A 13987-nucleotide genomic window follows, 5' to 3' on the forward strand; every position below is an offset into this window, starting at 1 on the left:
ATAGCCAGTAATTAATAAATTGAGATCCAGTCCTAAAAGGTGCACCAATTACCATTTCCTCAATCTGGCTGCCATGTCATGGAGACAAGACAAAGGTTTAAAGCCTACACCCATAAGTTCAAGGTTGGCATTTCCACCAACTCCCACCTTTTCAAATATGTGGCTACTTTAAGGACTATAAGCACCTATTTTCAGTCAGGCCCATACCCCATCTGTGAGAGCAAGCAGTTGGACTAGAAGAAAAGATCATCTCTCACAAAAGGACAGGATCATGCCATAGCAAGTCTGCAGTACAAAGGAAACAGCACCTACTACATTGGATCAGGAAAGGGCAAGAACTGAGTCCTGTAAAGTTGGTTTAGCACTTTTGATGCACAGGGTAAGCTTTACCCTGAAGCCCTCTTTCTTCTACAACTAAGAAGCCTGTTCTTTTCCCTACTGTCTTTCTGCTGGTCTCATTTCTTTCTTCATTCTTTTCTTCTACCTTCTATAGAGAAAGAGCTAGAAGAAAACACAAAGACTCAAACTAAAGGAATCTGGATGCTACTATGCAAGGAGGAAAAGACTGAGTAAGTGAGTGGGTGGTGCCTTTCTACCAATCTTGACAGACAGTTCACTTGCCTCCTGGTAACTGCTGATTTATTGCTGTATGGCAGGATGTTTTCTGCTGTGATATGCAGGGAAAGGGAGTAGAAAATACGTAACAAAAAAGTGCTCAAACATCTTATATTACACATTCTTTCTGAAGGAATGCAAAGTGCTTCACTAATTATACATATGGAGAAAATCACTTCACCCACCATCCAGAGTGAAAGGAAGCAGCTGTTTAACAGTATAGAACATTCATACTACAATATCTAAATGAAACTGCAGGACAAGTTCTGGTCAACAAAATGTAGCTTCCTAACTCAATTCTGGCCAGGATGCTGCTAACATTCTGAGTGTGCTATGGGATCTTCAGTGACCACAAATGTGCAGGTATCAGTTTTATATCTCATCTGAAAGACAGCGCCTCCTGAAGCACATTGCACTCTAGTCACACGCTGGGGCACTGATTCATTATTGATTCAGAAAAGAGTGCAGCCTACCGAATCAGCAGCACATTAGAGTTCCTTGGCTATTTCCCATCTAAGCACTGACTCAACTTGCTTGTAAAATGTGATAAGATCACATTACAGGGGTATGGAAGCAGAGTGAAAGTAATAATCTTGTTTGACAGTAAGTAAATGAACAAGTTAACCTTGTAACTCCACATATTGATCCGCAAAGTCTTCAAGTTGAGGTTCGTAGTCTCTCAGCAACTTGTAAAATACCTCCAGAACCACCTCAGCTACCTCCCACTGTGGACAACCACAAAAACAAAACAAAAAAACCCACAAAAATCACACACAGGATATTATTAATATTATAATACAAAACCGGGATGACAGAACAATATAACTAGAAGGAAAAGTGAAGCAATTCAACAATGGATTGGGCAAGACTTCAAGAAAAATGCATCTGCTTTTAAAATTACCGTCCCATAGCACTAGGAAATTGCTAAAGTCAGAGAATTTGAAATACTCTCAGCGTGATTTTTTGAACTAAAAAGAACATCTGCAAACATAACGATAGTGTATTTTTCATATATTCAAAGCCAGATGCAAACATTCTGAAATGTATGAAAGAATGAATATGCTGGTAAACTTGACTGTTTGCCCTGCCTGGGTCACTCGACTTTCAATGTAAATGCATTTTCATCAAAAAGAATCATATCGAGGAACTCAAATTCCATGCTTCAAGAAGTTAAAATACTATGTTAATGCTATTTTTGGTTAAATAATCTTGTGAAATGGTCATGATGAGAGAACTCTAACTGGTGGATGAAGGTTCTAATTATTCAGGTTCATGAAAGCTACTTAGGTTTAGCAATCATTAGCCAACCTGGTAAAATTATAGTAACAAAGCAATTTATAAAAAATCATAATATAACTGCAGATAGCTAACTCCATGTATTTCTAACGTGGCTGAAGACACTTTGCCTTCAGAAATAGCATTCTTATCACACCAGAGGAGTATGGAAGCCCAATACAACTGTGATCCCTATTGTTTACTAATTTTAGCCTGCTTTTGACAGTGCAAACAGTAGTATTTAAAAATGCTCTTTCCAATCTACATTCTGTGCTCCGCATTTTAAACGAGGAAGGTGTTTCATGCACACGTCAGTGGCAAACTACGGTGTCTCCTTGCTGGCTGTTGAAAGGCTATCACATATTGTCCATTTAAATGTGTTAGTATCAAGAAGCTCAGTGCTTCTAGCCCTTTAAGGACAACCAAGTGTGTCTTGAACAATGAAGATATATACTGTAAACCTCTCCACAATTTGCTTTTCAGGAGTGGAGGATGTCATTTGGCTACAACTTTGATTTAAAGAATCCATGGACTTATCACGGCTGCATCAAACTTGCACATCACAGCTCTTCCAAGGCCAGGGACTAAAGCGCTTTAGTCCCAAAAGAACTATCTTCACAATTAAAAATTACCTTTTCAGCAGCAATCCGGTAAGCTCTGGTGCGAAATCGGAGAAACACAGTGTCCCTGAGAAACTGCAGATAGGGGTCAAAGCCTGGTGGTCGCAGTCCAGCCCCCAAGTTAGAAGGGAATGAACTCTCCACCAGCGTGCTGATTAGCCGACAGAAGGCACAGGTTAAAGGGTACTCCTCACACCGAGATTCAACCTCATTCAGTTCAACCTTCCCAAGAGGAGGGGAAAAAAACATCAAGGACTCAACTTCAGAAATAACACTAAAGAACCAGAGAACAGTAACAAGATTCCACCTCAGTAGATTTGTAATTAAAATCAAAATACGTTCAAAATAATAAGGCTGAAACACAACCAACAAAAAGGGAGGGGAATGTTGATTGAAGGTTGAAATGACGGAAATTCATTCTAATTGATTTCAGTGGGAGTTAGGGTGCGCAGGGAAACTAGGATTGGGCCCAATTTTTTTTTAAATTTAAGAAGTTACCTACTTTGATAAGTCATTATTTGAAAAGCAATTAGCATAATAATGTGGTGATTGCTCTTAGTCTTATTAAATTCAATTGTTGCTTTATCTACCATTCTTTTTAATAATAATACCAATTTCTTTGCCACTACCCACCACAAAAACAAGCAAACAAACAAGTTAGGCCCGAACCTATAATGTGATGCACTTGTGCTGGCTCCAACATCACATCCAATTCACTTCAGTGGGGCTCTGCACAGGCACAGAAGTCCTCTTACATCAGGGGTTCTCAAACTGGGGGTTGGGACCCTCAAGGGGGTCATGAGGTTATTACATGGGAGGGTCACGAGCTGTCAGTCTCCACCCCAAACCCCGCATCTCCTCTGGCATTTATAATGGTGTTAAATATATAAAAATGTGGTTTTAATTTATAAGGAGGGGGTCGCACTCAGAGGCTTGCTATGTGAAAGAGGTCACCAGTATGAAAGTTTGAGAACTACTGTATTACATGCATCACATTTCAGGATTGTAGCCTAAAACATATTCTAAGCTGCCACTAGTTTTCAAAAGACTTGGCCATTAGGTGTTTTTAAAAACCACGTTGAAAAAGAGGACAGATAATAGTTTATAATACATTCACTGCTTAAAATTGTTATTTACATAGAATTAAGACTGGCAGTGCCTCATACCATTCTATGATGTTAAATGCACCAATACTTAAATCTCTGAAAAAAGACGGTTACTCACCTTTGTAACTGTTGTTCTTCGAGATGTGTTGCTCACATCCATTCCAGTTAGGTGTGCGCGCCGCGCGTGCACGTTCGTCGGAAACTTTTTACCCTAGCAACTCCAGTGGGCCGGCAGGTCGCCCCCTGGAGTGGCGCCGCCATGGCGCCCAATATATATCTCTGCCGGCCCACCCGCTCCTCGGTTCCTTCTTGCCGGCTACTCCGACAGTGGGGAAGGAGGGCGGGTGTGGAATGGATGTGAGCAACACATCTCGAAGAACAACAGTTACAAAGGTGAGTAACCGTCTTTTCTTCTTCGAGTGATTGCTCACATCCATTCCAGTTAGGTGAATCCCAAGCCATACCTAGGCGGTGGGGTCGGAGCGAGAAGTCGCGGCATGGAGCACTGCAGATCCGAAGGCCGCATCCTCTCTTGACTGCTGGACCAGGGCGTAGTGGGAAGCAAAGGTGTGGACCGATGACCAGGTCGCTGCCCGACAGATTTCCTGGATGGGCACACGGGCGAGGAAAGCCAGCGACGACGCCTGCGCCCTGGTAGAATGCGCAGTCACACGGCCCGTAGGGACATGGGCCAAGTCATAGCAGGTCCTGATGCAGGACGTTACCCAAGAGGACAACCTCTGGGAGGAGATAGGAAGCCCTTTCATGCGGTCCGCTACTGCCACGAAAAGCTGGGGGGATTTGCGGAAGGGCTTGGTCCTCTCCACGTAGAACGCGAGAGCCCTACGGACATCAAGCGAGTGGAGCTGCTGCTCCCTGCCTGAGGAGTGAGGTTTCGGGAAAAAAACCGGGAGGAATATCTCTTGGTTGACGTGGAAGGCTGAGACCACCTTGGGGAGAAAAGCAGGGTGTGGTCTCAGCTGCACCTTGTCCTTGTGGAAGACCGTATATGGGGGGTCTACCACAAGAGCCCGGAGTTCCGACACCCGTCTAGCTGAGGTGATAGCTACTAGAAAGGCTGTCTTCCAAGAGAGGTAAAGCAGGGAGCAAGTAGCTAACGGCTCAAAGGGGGGCCCCATGAGCCGGGACAACACCAGGTTAAGATCCCAGGTTGGAGCAGGGGGACGGACGTTAGGGTATAAACGTTCCAGCCCCTTAAGGAATCTAGACACCGTCGGGTGAGAAAAAACAGAGCGACCATCCGCACCCGGGTGAAAGGTGGAGATAGCTGCTAGGTGGACTCGCAACGACGATATGGCCAGACCTTGCCCTTTGAGGGACCAAATGTAGTCTAAGATGTCGGCTACCGAAACTCCAATAGGGCGGAGATTTCTCTCCACGCACCAACAGGAGAAGCGCTTCCATTTGGCCAAATATGTCGCTCTTGTGGACGGCTTCCTGCTGCCCAAGAGCACCTCCCTCACCGGCGTGGAACAGCGCAGCTCAGAGCCAGTCAGCCACGCAGGAGCCACGCCGCTAGGTGCAGCGACTGCAGGTCCGGGTGACAGAGGGTCCCGTGCTCCTGGGTAATCAGGTCCGGATGAAGGGGCAGGGGAACTGGGTCGGCTATGGTCAGGTCCAGCAGCATGGAGTACCAGTGCTGTCTGGGCCATGCCGGGGCTACCATGATCACGTGAGCCCTGTCCCTGCGCACCTTCAGAAGGACCCTGTGGACCAAAGGGAATGGGGGAAACGCATAGTACAGGTGGGTCGACCACTGGATGAGGAAGGCATCCGCTATCGACCCGGGCTCCCTGCCCTGAAAGGAGCAGAACGCTTGGCACTTCCTGTTTCCCTTGGACGCGAAGAGGTCCACACGGGGATAACCCCACCTCCGGAAGATGGAGAGGGCGACGTCTGGGCGAAGGGACCACTCGTGGGACAGGAAGGATCTGCTCAATCGATCCGCCAGCGTGTTCCGTACTCCGGGGAGGAAGGAAGCCATGAGGTGAATGGAGTGGGCTACACAAAAGTCCCAGAGTCGTATCGCCTCGTGGCACAGGGAGGAGGATCTGGTGCCGCCCTGCTTGTTGATATAATACATGGTCGTCGTGTTGTCGGTGAACACGGCGACACAGCGACCCTGAAGCTGATGACAGAACGTTTGACAAGCAAGACGGACCGCTCTCAACTCCCGCATGTTGATGTGTAGCCCCACCTCCTCCTGGGACCACAGGCCCTGCGTCCTCAGGGTCCCTAGGTGGGCCCCCCAGCCGAGATCTGAGGCATCCGTTGTTAGGGACACCGAGGGCTGAGGTGGGTGGAAGGGGAGACCCGCACATAACACCGACTGGTCTAGCCACCAGCCGAGGGAATCTAATACCCTCTGGGGGATTGTGATTAACATATCCAGCGGCTGTCTTGTCGGCCTGTAATGACTGATGAGCCACAACTGGAGAGGCCTCATGCGGAGCCGAGCGTAGTCGGTCACAAAAGTACAAGCCGCCATGTGGCCTAACAGGGTTAGACATGTCCTCACTGACGTTAAGGGGTCTGTCCGCAGCCGTTGCACGATCGCCGACAAGGCCTGGAACCGCTGCAATGGCAGCAAGGCCCTGCCTACAGTGGCGTCCAGGACGGCCCCGATGAATTCCACCCTTTGTGTGGGAACCAGGGTGGACTTGTCTGTGTTTACCAAGAGGCCCAGAGTGGCGAACATGTCGGTGATCATGCGGACATGGCTGCAGACTTGTTGTTCCGACGTGCCCCGAATCAACCAATCGTCCAGATACGGAAACACGTGGATACGACTGCGCCGAAGCTGCGCCACCACAACTGCCATGCATTTCGTAAACACCCTCGGGGCCGTGGACAAGCCAAATGGGAGGACTGCAAATTGATAATGAAGAGACCCCACAACGAAGCGAAGGAAACGTCTGTGACGTGGCCAGATGGCAATGTGAAAATACGCGTCCTGCATGTCGAGGGCGGCGTACCAGTCTCCCGGATCCAGGGATGGGATAATGGTCCCCAAGGATACCATGCGGAACTTCAACTTCACCAGGTACTTGTTGAGCTCTCGCAGGTCGAGGATAGGCCTGAGACCCCCCTTGGCCTTGGGGATCAGGAAGTAGCGGGAATAAAACCCCTTGCCTTTCTCGTTCTCCGGCACCGCCTCTATAGCTCCTTTGCCGAGGAGCGTCTGCACCTCCTGCCGAAGGAATTGCTCGTGAGAGGGGTCCCTGAAGAGGGACGAGGAAGGGGGGCGGGGAGGAGGAAATGAAACAAACTGCAGGCGGTATCCCGACTGCACCGTGCGTAAGACCCAGCGGTCTGATGTTATTAGGGACCACGCTGGGAGGAAAAACGAAAGGCGGTTGGAAAACGGGGGGGAAGGATCCATTGGGGAAACTGTTACTGCGCCCTCGGGCGCACCTTCAAAATGAAGGCTTAGGTCCAGGCGGGGGCTTAGAGGAGCCTTGGTTCTGCCCCCCTTGGTTCCCCGAGTGCCTGCGCCTTCCGTTCCTGCCGCGGCGCCTGTTAAGGTCCTGCCGCTGGCGGAACTGGGAATACGGCCTGCGCTGTTGTTGTTGTTGCTGCGGCCGGAAGGGTCTGCGTTGCGTCACTGGTGTGTGCATCCCGAGTGACCGCATGATAACTCGGTTGTCTTTCAGACTCTTGAGTCTGGGGTCTGTCTTGTCCGAGAATAAGCCTTGGCCTTCGAAAGGAAGGTCCTGTATAGTGTGCTGGAGCTCCGGCGGAAGGCCAGAAACCTGCAGCCAGGAGAGGCGATGCATTGTTACACCCGACGCGAGGGTACGGGCAGCCGAGTCCGCAGCGTCCAAAGAGGCTTGCAAGGACGTGCGTGCGACCCTCTTGCCTTCCTCCAAGATGGCCGTAAACTCTTGGCGAGCATCTTGTGGCAGCAGCTCCTTGAATTTATCTGCTGCCACCCAGGAGTTGAAGGCGTATCTGCTCAGCAGGGCCTGCTGGTTGGAGACCCTGAGCTGCAGCGCCCCAGCCGAGTACACCTTACGGCCGAGGAGGTCCATCCGCCTGGCCTCCCTGGATTTGGGGGCTGGAGCCTCCTGGCCGTGACGCTCTTTATCGTTTACCGATTGGACCACCAGGGAACACGGAGTCGGGTGCACGTGGAGGTACTCGTAGCCCTTAGAAGGAGCCATGTACTTCCTCTCGACGCCCTTCGCAGTGGGAGGAATGGAGGCCGGAGACTGCCAGATGGTGTTGGCGTTGGCCTGGATGGTTCGTACGAACGGCAGGGCGACTCTGGTGGGAGCGTCTGCCGAGAGGATGGTCACAATTGGATCCTCTATCTCCGAGACCTCCTCGGCTTGCAGACTCAGATTTTGAGCTACTCGCCTGAGGAGGTCCTGGTGCACCCTGAGGTCCAGCGGGGGGGGCTGTTGGAGGAGGTCCCAGCCACCGCTTCATCCGGGGAGGAGGATGAGGAGACCCCCGGCAAGAGAGTGTCTAACGGCGGGTCTCCTTCGGCCCTCGCCTCTACCTCAGGAGCCAAAGCGGAGTCTTGATGCTTGGACCCTTCCTCCCCATCCGGGGAGGCAGGGGGGCGAGACAACGAGGCTTCAGGTGCCCTGCGCTCCGCAGTCGCCGGCCTAGCAGGGAGCTGTTGGGGGCCCTGGGCCTGATGATATGCCCAGGGTGTCCAGAATCCCCATTGTTGCGGGCCTTGGTCCTGCTGTGGCGGATCACTGAACAGCGCCGCCTGCCGGTCGGTGCCCAGCGCATACCCACCGTCCGTTAGCGAAGATACGGACGGCTGTCTAGAGGGCCATGGCGGGGCGGACCCTGGATGGTAAGGGTCTGCGCGGGCCGGCACGGACGATCTTCTCGGTGCCGGGGACCGGTGCCGGGAGTCATATCGGTGCCGGGACCGGGACCGGGTTCTGTCACGGTGCCGGGATCTGGACCGGTACCGGGCGCCGCTTCGGTGCCGGGATCGGGACCTGCCACCAGCTCGGTGCCGGGAGGTCGACCGGGACCGGGACCTGCCACCAGCTCGGTGCCGGGAGGTCGACCGGTGCGGCGAATGATGTCTGGATCGGCTCCTGGAATCGCGGTGCCGGTATCGGCGGCTGGAGACCGACCGCGATCGTCTTGATGTCGACCGGCGCCGCGAGTGCGACCGGTACCGCTGAGGGGAGCGGTGCCGGGACTGCGAGTGGCGGCGGGATCTGGAGCGACCGTGGCGTCGGGACCTGGATCGAGAACGTGAGTCCCGAGACGGTGCCGACATCATAGGCTTGCCTCTGGACACGACCCGCACCGGAGGTACCGGGGGTGGCAGCTGAGTGGGCTCAGTCATGGCTATGAGGTCCCGTGCCGAGGCGAAGGTCTCTGGTGTGGATGGCACCACTATCTCAACCCCAGATGTCATGGGGGAGCTTGGCGGCACCGGACTCGACGGACCCGCCGGGCCCGGAGTCGACGGTGCCGGCGGCGCCGCGGCCGATGTTGTGGCCGGGCGCTCCAGTCGGGTCTGCCTGGCCGGAGTAATAGACTTCGACGGCCTAGGCTCTGTCCCCGGTGCCGGAGAAGGTCGGTGCCGGGGAGTCTTCTCGGTGCCGGTGCGATCCGGTGCCGGCGCCGAGATCACGGCCTGCGAAGCCGCTGGGTCAAGTGCCGCCTCCATAAGGAGAGTCCGGAGCCTTTGATCCCTCTCCTTCTTTGTCCTTGGCTTAAAAGCCTTGCAGATGCGGCACTTGTCGGATCTGTGCGATTCCCCCAGGCACTTCAGGCACGCGTCGTGGGGATCGCTGGTAGGCATGGGCTTCTTGCAGGCCGCACACTGCTTGAAGCCCGGCGAACCAGGCATGAGCCCGGTGCCGGGTGCCGGGAAGGGCTAAGCCCCCGGCGAAGAACTATTTACAAACTACTTAACTACTACTATCTACACTTAACAATCTAATTAACAACTACAATAGTGCTAGAGATAACGATAGAGAACAAGGAGAGCTAGGGACGTGGAGGACAGCTATGCCGCGCTCCACAGTTCCAACGACCGACACGGCGGTAAGAAGGAACTGAGGAGCGGGTGGGCCGGCAGAGATATATATTGGGCGCCATGGCGGCGCCACTCCAGGGGGCGACCTGCCGGCCCACTGGAGTTGCTAGGGTAAAAAGTTTCCGACGAACGTGCACGCGCGGCGCGCACACCTAACTGGAATGGATGTGAGCAATCACTCGAAGAAGAACCAGCAAATACAGAATTATGGTACACAACTGCCCAGCCCTACAACCTCTACTCTGCCCTCTGGAAGCGGCAACGGACATTGGAGATATATGATAAGTACCAATCAGTCTGGGCTGATGAGCAGACATGAGGAATGACTCAGTGTTCTGGGAGGACACAAGGCTTTCAAACTGCACAAAGCTCTTCATCAGCTCTGGGACACGTTTGTCAGTGTGGCTCAAGCTTTAACTCCAAATAGCTTTTTAAATATTGTTTTTCCCCCAAGAGAAAAATGAGTGTTAGACACTAGCTAAAAATCAATTCTGAATGGGTGATATCAGTTTGGGGAGGATCAGAACTACAATAAGAATCACAGATGGGTCCAAAAAAAGTTGTAAGAACTTAAGAACTGCAAAAAAATTGATGTGATATTTATTTGGGGGACACCCCTCTGAGTGATGCAAGTTACATCACATTAAAGCGGTGTCCACACTGTGCTATGTCAGCAGGAGACACTCTCCTGTGGCCATAGCTTCCACTTCTCGTGGAGGTGAAGTAATTATGCTGACGGGAGAATCCTCTCCTGTCGGCACAGTGCATCTACACCAAATGGGCTACAGCAGCGCAGATGCATCGGTGCAGTTGTGCCGATGTAGGAGGGTAGTGTAGACTTGCCCTTAAACCACCTGTTAAACAGTAAACAAGTTTCAACCTTAGCTATCGTGGAACTACTGCCTGACTATAATGATATACATTGCATGCCTGATTAGAATGTAACTTTAATGTGTGTTTTGTTGGGGGGCGGGGGGGGGGGAGTGGAGGAAAACTCTGAAAACAAATGAGAGAGAGAATACTTACAAAAGTCTGATGCACTAAGACACACTAATAAGCGTAAATAAGTATGACTCCTTTTTCTAGCTAAATCACAATGGATTTTATGTGACTTAAAATTGAGTGATAATGCAGAAAAAAATGAAATACAGGAAACAATAAGCAGTCAAGGAATTCTAGGGGAAAAATGTACATAACAAGCAAGCAGAGAGAAAAAAATGGCAAAGACATCTAGTCCATACATAGTAGAAAGCTACAAGGCATGACCAAACAAACTTTAAGAACTCCATTTGATTTACAAAGAAAGATAAAACCAACTTCTAGGAGCCATGAGCAGGTACGGGAATAATAGATGCAAAGCAAAGAGGGATTTTATTCCAAGACTCAATAGCAGGCACAGCCTCTACATTTTCCCCCTTGCACTCATCTGTATATAAATCAAAGTGGCTTCCTAAAGAAGAAGAACCCTTACCTCAATGCCAGTTGCTTGCCTCTGACCCGGAGCTCTTACAGTCTGTAATATCTTAAAAAACAGAAAGGGAAAACAATGTGTTTCTACACAGCTACTGACAGAAATAAGAACATAAGAATGGCCCTACTGGGTCAGACCAAGGGTCCATCTAGCTCAGTATCCTGTCTTCCGGGCCAATGCCAAATGCCCCAGAGGGAATGAACAGAACAGGTAATAATCAAATGATCTATCCCCTGTCACTCATTCACAGCTTCTGGCAAACAAAGGCTAGGGACACCATTCCTGCCCACCCTCCATGAATTTAACTAGTTCTTTTTTTAAATCTGTTATGGTCTTGGCCTTCACAACATCCTCTGGCAAGGAGTTCCACAGGCTGACTGTGCGCTGTGTGAAGAAATACTTCCTTTTATCTGTTTTAAACCTGCAGCCTATTAATTTCATTTCGTGACCCCAAGTTCTTGTGTTATGAGAAGTAGAAAACACTTCCTTATCTATTTTCTCTATACCAGTAATGATTTTATAGACCTCAATCATATCTCCTTTTAGCCATCTCTTTTCCAAGCTAAAAGGTCCCAGTTTTATTAATCTCTCCTCATACGGAAGCCGTTCCATACCCCTAATCATTTTTATCGCCCTTTTGTGAACCTTTTCCAATTCCAACACATCTTTTTTCAGATAGGGCAACCACATGTGCACATATTATTCAAGATGTGGGTATAGCATGGATTTATACAGAGGCAACATGATATTTTCTGTCCTATTAGCTATCCTTTTCTTAATTATTCCCAGCATTCTGTTAGCTCTTTTGACAGCCACTGCACATTGAGTGAATGTTTTCAGAGAACTATCTATAATGACTCCAAGATCTCTTTCTTGAATTGTAACAGCAAATTTAGACCCCATCATTTTATATGTATAGTTGGGATTATGCTTTCCAGTGTGCATTACTTTGCATTAATCAACATTAAATTTTACCTTCCATTGTGTTGCCTAGTTATCCAGTTTTGAGAGATCCTTTTGTAGCTTTTCGCAGCCTCCCTGGGTCTTTAGCAATTTTGTATCATCTGCAAATTTTACCACCTTGCTGTTTACCCCTTTTCCCAGATAATTTATGAGGATGTTGAACTGGACTTGTCCCAGAACAGACCCATGGGAGACACCATTATTTACCTTTCTCCATTTATACCTACCATTTGTTTCCTATCTTTAAATCAGTTACCAACTGACACGAGCACCTTCCCTCTTATCTCGTGGCAGCTTACTTTGCATAAGAGCCTTTGGTGAGGGACTGTGTCAAAGGCTTTCTGAAAATCTAAGTGTACTATATCCACTGGATCCCCTTGGTCTACATGATTGTTGACCCCCTCAAAGAATTCTAGTAGATTGGTGAGGCATGATTTCCCTTTACTAAAACCATGTTGACTCTTCCTCAATAAACTATGTTCATCTGCATGTCTGACAATATTGTTCTTTATTATAGTTTCCAACCAGTTTGCCCAGTACTGAAGTGATGTTTACTGAAGTAATGGCTGATGTTACATTGTACTAAAAATACTTATTGTATTCCCTACCAATCACTTCTTGCAGATTTTTAAAAAAAACATCTCTTATCTGCTGATGGAACAATGAACTGCACATCTCCAAGAGCTACACAAATCCTCCACATTCACTTTTACACCCCAACCCTCAAAGGGCTACGTCCTGTTGCATCTTCATTTCAGCCAAGGACTGGACAAAACTCCTTCCAGTGAAATGATGTCACTCTTATACTGTCTAGAGAAGTAAAACTCTATCTTGTGATCTCTTATAGTAGCATTACTTAGGGGTTCACAGATCTTTAGGTCTCCCATAGAATGTGAACAAAGGGCTGGTTTCTCCCCATTCCCTTTCCTTGAGCAATAAGAACACACCACTATTATCAGTGCACAGGCCCTTTTTACAGTAAGAAACAATGTGAATTTGATAATCAGCAATGGAAATAAGTGATTAAAAGAATATTTAGGAAAAGTGTGTCATATAACCACTAAGGTTTAAGTATGTAATGTTAAAATATATTACAATTCAGCCAGGACTCAGATACTACCGTTCTAAGCAGTATACAAAATCCTAAAATACCTGTGCGTATTCCAGTGATTGCCAGAGTGAAGCAGCTATCTCAGGAGATTTTCCAAAGGCAGTAAGAGTCTCTAATAGTTCTGCTTTCAAAATGGGAGGGATGCTACATTGCAGGAGTCCCAAAATGACTATCACTGGAGTCCACTGGGGGTGCTCACAGAGGGCCAAACGCGCATTCTCACTCTGCAAAATGATACATAAAACAAGGGAGGAGGCGGGAGGAGTACACATTGTCACTTTGAAAAGTCTTGGAGTTTTGCAACACCTAACTCAAATGATTCAAAGTCTAAGCAATGGTTAATGCCATTTTCTAGCCCAACACACCTTAGAGATGGGAAGAGTGGAAGCTTGCCCCAACTTAAAGCATCAGTTTTAACTGATTTAAAACATTTTTGATTTAAAAGTTTATTTTTAAAAGTAACTGAATACAATTACCAAGTATTTCACCCTCTTTTTTCCTTCTTTCAACATGTATTAAAGCAACTATGCATATATACGTTGGAAGCTCAAGTCTCTTCTGTAATTCCAAAGTATATACTAGCAGGGAACACACTCACACAACTGTTTCTCTAGAGAAATCAAGTGCTTATACTTCAATAGCCCCTTCACACCAGAGTAGATAAGGGCTCTGTCATTATTTCTATTACAAGCCTGTATTATCTATTTTTAACATTCACTAAGCTGAAATTAAACTTGTTAAGATCTAAAAGCTGGGCAGGGCTAGTTAAAGCATATCTGAGAC

At 48.6% G+C, this 13987-nt stretch overlaps 1 protein-coding gene across 1 annotated transcript in view; it reads right to left on the reverse strand.

Annotated features, from left to right (window-relative positions):
- NUP205 (nucleoporin 205) overlaps positions 1-13987 on the reverse strand; it is a 77994-nt gene that overhangs the window by 38341 nt on the left and 25666 nt on the right. The window contains exons 13-16 of the mRNA XM_050933881.1: positions 13246-13428; positions 11131-11181; positions 2523-2732; positions 1241-1340 (exon numbers count right to left, since the gene is read on the reverse strand). Coding sequence (XP_050789838.1) covers positions 1241-1340; positions 2523-2732; positions 11131-11181; positions 13246-13428 — 544 coding nt within the window. The remainder of the gene's footprint in view (positions 1-1240; positions 1341-2522; positions 2733-11130; positions 11182-13245; positions 13429-13987) is intronic.

Source organism: Gopherus flavomarginatus, chromosome 1 (assembly GCF_025201925.1).
Source record: "Gopherus flavomarginatus isolate rGopFla2 chromosome 1, rGopFla2.mat.asm, whole genome shotgun sequence".
Classification (NCBI taxonomy): Eukaryota; Metazoa; Chordata; order Testudines; family Testudinidae; genus Gopherus; species Gopherus flavomarginatus.